At 44.6% G+C, this 7,726-nt stretch overlaps 1 protein-coding gene across 1 annotated transcript in view; it reads right to left on the bottom strand.

Moving 5' to 3' along the window:
- Positions 1–5,800: 5,800 nt before the first annotated feature.
- Positions 5,801–7,726, bottom strand: part of LOC118119526 (contactin-associated protein-like 4) — a 49,530-nt gene continuing 47,604 nt past the window's right edge. The window contains exon 25 of the mRNA XM_047342476.1: positions 5,801–6,989. Within this exon, the coding sequence (XP_047198432.1) occupies positions 6,790–6,989 (200 nt within the window). The 3' untranslated portion in view covers positions 5,801–6,789. The remainder of the gene's footprint in view (positions 6,990–7,726) is intronic.

The raw sequence follows: 7,726 nt of genomic DNA, 5'->3' as shown, positions 1-7,726 counted from the left end.
GAAAACTGGGTTTTAATGATTTCTCATCCAAACATTTTATCCTTTGTGGGTCACAGGGATCAGGGGAGAGGCCTGTGTGTGTGTGTGTGTGTGTGTGTGTGTGTGTGTGTGTGTGTGTGTGTGTGTGTGTGTGTGTGTGTGTGTGTGTGTGTGTCGCCAGCGTATCCCAGGGCCACCACACAGACACACAACCATTCACACTCACAGTCACATCTACTGGCAATTTAAAGTCTCCCATTAACACAAGCTGTTTGTGTTTCCAGCCGAAGAAAAACCACGCAGGCTCAGAAAGGCCGGCGTGCACCAAGCCACAGAAATCACCTCCTGCAACTTCACAAGGCGCTGAACACACACACACACACACACACACACACACACACACACACACACACACACACACACACACACACACACACACACACACACACACATAGATTGCACCTGTGTGGAAGTTGATTCTACTGTTAAGAGCGATTTACCATCTTAATTGAAGTCAATTAAAAAGGGGATCAGCCCAATCAGCCGTGTCACATCAACAGGGAATCCAGGATCTATATCAGCTTCTCGTAATTACAAGGCATCGATGTGAATCAGCGTGACTTCCTACATTCACGTGAAGAGGCTCAGCGGGCGAGAGGAGACGAAAGGAGGGAAACTGTGTTCAGCTGTGGGTTCAGATGAGAGGAAACGAGATCGTGTGATCTTCATCCAACCTGAGGGACAACTGGTCAAACCCAGGAGACAATACACACAGGAGGCAACGATCTGCATCTCGCACACAGACACACACACATTGAAACGTGAAAACTGCGGTGTAACACCAGGAGCTCATCCACAGCGTGTTCGTGTGTGGACGTGAACCATTTAATATGTGTATCACTCCTGTGTGAATCTGAGCTCGTGTTTCCGTGCGAGCTTTACGATGTGTTTGATCGTGGTTCTCTCCGAGCGTAGAGAAGCGCGTGAACAGGATAAACGTGGCGTTTGATGGGCGGCTGCCACATCTATTGATCTGCTGATTGGTTCTGAGGGTGGGATGTGATCCAAACAGGCTTTAACAGCAGCCTGCAGAGGATCCCGCTCAACTGCTGCTGCTGCCGTCGTCTTGTAAAACCCGACTAATTGGATTTCACTGGGAAACTTCAAACATATCAAAGCCTCTCCCATGTTTTCTGTGGGTTTTTATATTCAGTGTTGTGAAGTTAATTGCCATTGACTCAGAGAAATGCTCATTTCAGCTTTAATTAGCTGCTAATTGTAACATTCTGTACCGACGACACTCCGCCCAGCGGGCCAGGCTGCTTCGAGCGTCCCGGCTTCTGCAGCGGGCGAAGACGTGCTGGGGAAAATGTAAAGTGGTGATTTGATCCTCACGCTAATTGTGAGAACAGGTTTTCTAATATTTTGCAGAGATTGTTTCGTCAAAAACGACAGAGAGATCCTTACAGCACCATATGCTTTGTGCTTTACCGTCCCAGCCTCTTCTCGCTCGTTTAACTGGGTCCATGTGCTTCTTTCCAGCAAAGCACCGATTCACTGGGATTCACTTCCCACATCAACGAAACAGTCTCAAAGAGTTTGGGACGTGGCACCAGTTTATCTGTGTGAAAGTAAAAAGAGCCAGAATGTGTCCCCACAAATAAAATGTCTTTCTCAGAGAAAGGAGAAAAGCAGTGTGGAGTGATTAGTGCTGAGTGCAGGCAGATGTGTTTCCTGCAAGAGGAGGAGGAGGCGGACGAGGACCAGGTTTTCCTGATGTCTCCTCTGAGGGGGACACTTCATCTAAAGCTTCACACGCAGGAAAACTGAGGCTGTTTTACCTCCAGGCGTTCTGACGTGTCAATGAAGTGCCAAAAGCTGACAAATAAAAAGTTGTTTTCTGGATTTGCTGAAATCCGTCACTGTCCTGCAGAGTTCAAGTCTCTGGAAAACAATCATCCATCACTGCCTCGGCTCGCTGGATGCCTGCCTCTGACCTTGAGCCAAAAACAGCATTACTGATGTATTACAGCAACTGAGACTGAATAATTACACCGGAGAGGAGAGGACCTTTAGCTCGGGGTCCTGCTCGCTCATCCACGCACATAAATATGGATGGAGAGGTGTGAACTGACCACGGCCGCCACCGCAAAACAGATTAACTGTCAACAACACCGTGCAGGTGCTGATTATGTTTTTCTACGGAGCCATTTATAAAACAACATGAAAAACTGCTAATTGGAGCGTAGATACTTTCATTTGTTTTTATGGATTTAACTATTTATCACGATAATAAAATGTGAAAAGTGGAGAAAGTCATGTGAGTGACAGGTTCACAGATCAATGAAAGAAACACACAATCCCTCAGGAGACGCTGCAACGCTTTCTTTCAAGCAGCCAATACTCAAGTACGTGATATAATATGAAACTTTAGCTTTGATGCCATCACCCGGGTTCTGTTGTGTCTCAGTCTGTCGGCCGGGTCATGTTGTCTGTCGCCCAACGTCAGCTGGTGTTGGTCTCAGCTTTGATATAAAACAAATATCACATGATAATATAAAAGATGCAACACCTCTGTCCTTCTTTTGTCTTGTGGACAAAATGGACGAGAGCCTAAAGTTGTAAAATAGAAAATGTGGCCCGGATATGAACGTGTGACAGTTTGGACCAAATCTGTGCCAAACAAACGACGCTCTGTGGTCGAGGTGTTTAATTCATGATACAGAAACAGGAATCAAGCATCTTTGATTTAGTTGAATGAGATTTATCTGGTGTGATGTAGAACATAGAGAATCCACGTGCACAGGTCGTCACTACATCTTTTATAAATCTGTAGGGAAACTTTCACACGTCTCTGCTGAGCTGCGACAGGCAGTCGTACATGGAGAAGCTCATCTGGGTTTTATATAGATCCATTTAAAAATGCATTAATCATATTCCCCAGGTAACACCATCTCTTGAAAACGTGGCTCCATCTTTAATTCATAAGTTTTGCTCCCTGGTTTCTAACTTTGTGCTCACGTTGTCCTTTTGCAGAGCAGCAGTAACAAAAGTAATAGTTTTAATGCTTTAATTCACTCTTCAATGTGTTTGAGAGAACGAACAACAGCAAACAACAGATAAAAAGACGTCTTTTAAAATATTGCTGTGACCTCAGACTTATTATTCCAGTTCTGTAATATAGAAAGATAATGTTTGTTTGTAAGAAATTAATATTTCAATGCATCCAAATCCACTTAATGGATGAAAACAGGCTTTTTAAGTGATGGACTCTCCAGAGAGGTTGTGTTTAAAAGCCGTCCTCAAGAATTGTTATTATGGCTTTTACAGATTGTCTCCGCCTCCTCTGGGTGTGTTCACTCATCCGTTCTCCATCAGGCTGCTCAGTGTGATCTCAGTTAGTAACAGCTCCGTCCAACACTGTCAGTGAAACGGCTCTGACCTCGTGAATATTCCCTGTTGGGGATCATTGAAAAGCACAGGACTTTAAGAAGGGCCAGTTACATTAACCCTGAATAAGAAGAGTGTGTAAAAAGGAAGGAAAGTGTGAGGAAGCAAAGTGAAAGAGGACAAACAGAGTCCCAGCAGATATTAATTATGTATTAACGCAGAAGCTGCAGTTTCATTTCACTCTGAAAACAAACAAATGCAGCAGATGTAGAAGTTCAGAAATTCATCAGCAAATCCTGCAGGTTTGCTTCACGTTGATATCTGCATGTGTTCTCTGGAACTATCACAGTGTCGCTCTCCTGCTTTGAATGAAGTCGTATGAAAGGTAAAACCGTTTCTGTCTTTCCCCCCCGAGCGATATGCGACGGTGTGGGAGTTTGACCGGAGCAGTTGGCCCTGTGGCCTGTCGGCGGCTGACCCCTGACCCCTGCTCGCTGGCTGTCAGCCGGGCTGTTTAGCGGCCCCGGGAGCTCCGGGCGAGGCTGCTCAGACTGTGACACGGCAGCAGCACTCGGCTCAGACGTCTCTTAACATCAATAAATATCACATTCATATTCCGGACGCATTTGGCTGCGTGATTATGATGGATGCTCGGGCGATGCAGAGCCAGAGGTCTGAGCTGTTGTTTATGATCCTCCGGTGACTCGTGGAGCTGTTTGTGTTCGTGCCGCTGCGCTCTCATGAGATCTTTAATCAAATAGCAGGCGGCTTGTAATTGTCAGGACCACATAGTGTTTGTAAAGAAAACGCAGCGTCGCAGCAGCACAAAGCACAAAGCTCCACTTGTTCTGAACAGGGTGTGAAACTCAGTCCTGATGTGCTAGAAAGCTGCGAGATGCATACGTCCATGAACGTTAGGAGCAATGCGTCTTTCAGGTTTGTGTGGTCAGGAGAAAATCTTTATTCAACCAGAAGTATGTCTGTGCAATAACAACATGCCCTGGTTGAGGTGCACAACTGAAGATATGTCCCTCACATCTGCTAGTGGTCGCTAACATCTGCTAACATCTGCTAACATGTACTGGTGGTTGGCAACTTGACCAGAAGACCTTCAAACAAGGGATAATCACCATCTTGTTCTATTTCAACCTCAAATCTTCAGTCCTGCAATGTTCTCACATTTCTCTGAGACCAGAGTCTGAAGCTTTTCAACCCAAACCTGGTCCAGAGTCTTTTATTATGATTCAATCTTTCTTTCGTACCCTGAGAGACACAGTTCTTGATTGGTAGATACTCTATTCTGAAAACTGAAAAGGACGAAAATGTACTTTAAACTGGTGATTCCAATTAAAAGTAAATAACCCTACTGGTGCCTGCCCCCCCACACAGATCCTGTTTCACAGCCTCATAACGAGTCTCTCATCCCAAATGAAGCCCACGGTTCTGGTGTCTCTTCTCCCATTATGATCTAATTTTAATAAAATCATTTACGATGGCACACTGTCTCGGTCCAGGTTTTGTTAGACCAACATAATACTCATTTAATTGTCTGTGCTTCAGATGAGTGATGAGTGAAAACCACCTCGACTCGTGATCTGAGTCGTTCTCCTCTGTCGCGGCTGCAGCTCGTGTCCTTACAACAAGTCGTCTTGTCATTTTCCCCGATGAGCTGTGATTTGATGCACGGCTGCGTCCCTCTCTGTAAATAACACCTGCAGACAAGCACCCAGCGGCTGTCACCAGGATCACCACGGTCCTGTAGTGTGTGTGTGTGTGTGTGTGTGTGTGTGTGTGTGTGTGTGTGTGTGTGTGTGTCTGTTTGAGCCTAGCTCGGCCTCCAGCATCACGAAGCAGCAGCGGGAGAAGTTATCTCCTCTCTGCAGACAGATGCATATTAATATCCATCAGACATGACACACGGAGAACAAAGGACCGATCCACTGCCAACTTTTCACAGAAGGAACTTTACGCTGATTAGATTTGTTGTTTCAGCCTCATTTAGCAGAGAAATAATTCAATCAGACATCAAGTTCCTCAAATGACGACGTGGGAGTTTTTCTCAGATTAATAAGGATTTTCTCAGGCTGTCAAACAATAACACGAACTCTCTATATTTGAAATTTATTGTAAGTCTATTTAATTTATTGAATACTTGCTGTATCTTAAAGAGCTCCTGGTTATTACTGACGGCTCCCCTAATGTGAAGCCAAATCGTCTGGATCGCCATCTGGTGGCTGGCTGCAGCATTGCTCATAAACCCGGCCTCCTCCATGTTAGCGGATGGAACACGGACCAAACAAAAAAGTCAGAGTACACGTCAGATACATTTTTTTCAAAGATCACACAAATGTTTTGTGTTGGTTTTTCCAGTAAGTTTGGAAAAGCACAATTATAATTCAGGTCCAAGGAAATAAAACCACTCCAGAGAAAAAAAGATTGATCATTTTATTTTTTCACTGAAAAGAAAAGTGTTTGTTACTAAAATATCTGTACAAAATTAAACTGGAACTCATTGACACAACAGGAACGCTGCAGATCGTTGTGATGAAGAAGAGAAACCTCGACGGTGGGAAGCACGAAGATGGACGACAGCTAAAGCATCTCAATCGCCCCCTGGTGGCTGGCTTCTGTATAGGTCATAAAACCCGCCTCAGCCATGTTAGTGGATGGGACATGGACAGAAGTAAAAAGTCAAAGTCGCATTAAATGATTCAATGGCAACGTTTGTGTCCGGGTTATTTTAACTTCATTTCTTGATAGTGAGAGGAAGTAGAGATGTGTCGTCCATCTTTTTAAATGTTTATTTTGGGAATGACAAGACTGGAATTTTTTGTACCTGTCTCACAACCAAAAGAGAAACCAGGAAAAAGATATAAAGGGAAAGAAATATAAGTTTGGCTTCAAGGTGAGAGAAGATATTTGAGAAAATGAGAAATGTTCAATGTGAACGGATACGTTTGGATTTTTGCCCCAATTCATCCAACAAGTGCAAAGAGCATGAATAAAAAAACAAACTAAAGATGATAAACTATAAATTAAATCCTGCTTCAACTTCCGAACATCTGACAAACACTGAAAATATCAAACATTCATTATCTGTGTCAGAAAATGCTTTTAAAAGATCCCGGACCCACCAGAGCTGTTTCACACCAACGTCATTTAACAGTTTCAACATCTCAGTTACACAGAAAATTTATATAAAGTCATAATTTTTACACGTTTGTATATTTACAATTGTTCAACTCATGATATTCAACACTTTGACTTTTTGTGCGTCTATTTACAGTCTTTACAAAAATACAACCACAGACGCCTCCTGTTTGCTTCCTCACGTCTCGGGCTCAGTTTTTTAGTGCAAAGGACCGAAGCTTGACGAGGCGTCCCCGTCTCCGTCCGTCTCCTCGTCCTCCGACTCCGCAGCTAAATGAAATACTCCCTCTGGTTCTCACTGGGGATGTTGTGCGAGCTGGTCTGGCTGCTGAACGGCAGCTCGGGGCTGTCTTCAGGTTTGACTGTTTTTATTTCCTGGCTCTGACACGTCCCCCCCCGCCGCCCGTAGAGGAGTCTGGCCGTTACGGCTAACGCAGACACCGCGACAAAGATCACCACCGCTATCACACCTGCACAGAAGAGGAGGGAGACGTTACCGGAGCTCGGCAACGAGGACGTTGGACATCCTTCACAATTTAGATCAGTGTTCGTTAAAAAGCAAGAGAATCAAAACCATGACGGGACTTATTAAAGCCCAACCAACAGAAAGAAATCTCTCCTCAACCCCTCAGTAAACTCTCAGTCAACTACCAACACGGCACAGTTGGTTGCATTAGAAGTTAAAATGTAGCCGAGGAGGCATTGACAGTAATTAGAGCCTGAAGCAACACAACACAACTTCCTTTTAACCTTAAACCAGCAGCTTCACAGTGAGACGCTGAGTTCACTGACTTGGGACGAGGAGAATGTTTCCTCTCTCGTTCCCACTCCTCATCCTGAACGTCTGTTCCATGTAACTGTGAGTGGGTTCGATCTCCGGTGAGAGGAACTGACGGAGAGTCACAGCTTCGAGAGTCAGAATCAGGTCCAAGAGTGAAGCTGAACTGTAGATTAATTGTGTTATAATCTGTGGAAAGAAAACTTATCTCCTGTCTGCAGGAGTGTGTGTCTGTGTGTGTGTGTGTGTGGCATTTGAACTGTGTGTGCACAAAATGTTTTCAATGAGTTTAAACACGCGTCTCATGAACCCGAGACTGAATCAAACAAACACAAAGCAAACTTCAGCCCTGCTCAATTGAATGGGTTCTTCCCTGGCGTCTTTCTACCAAACAAACCAAACCCACCGACAAACGGACGGAGGTGAAAA

The sequence above is a fragment of the Hippoglossus stenolepis genome, chromosome 12, assembly GCF_022539355.2.
Source record: "Hippoglossus stenolepis isolate QCI-W04-F060 chromosome 12, HSTE1.2, whole genome shotgun sequence".
NCBI classification, from domain to species: domain Eukaryota; kingdom Metazoa; phylum Chordata; class Actinopteri; order Pleuronectiformes; family Pleuronectidae; genus Hippoglossus; species Hippoglossus stenolepis.
The sequence above is the reverse complement of the archived record's forward strand: the minus strand, read 5'-3'. Positions and strand labels throughout refer to the sequence as shown.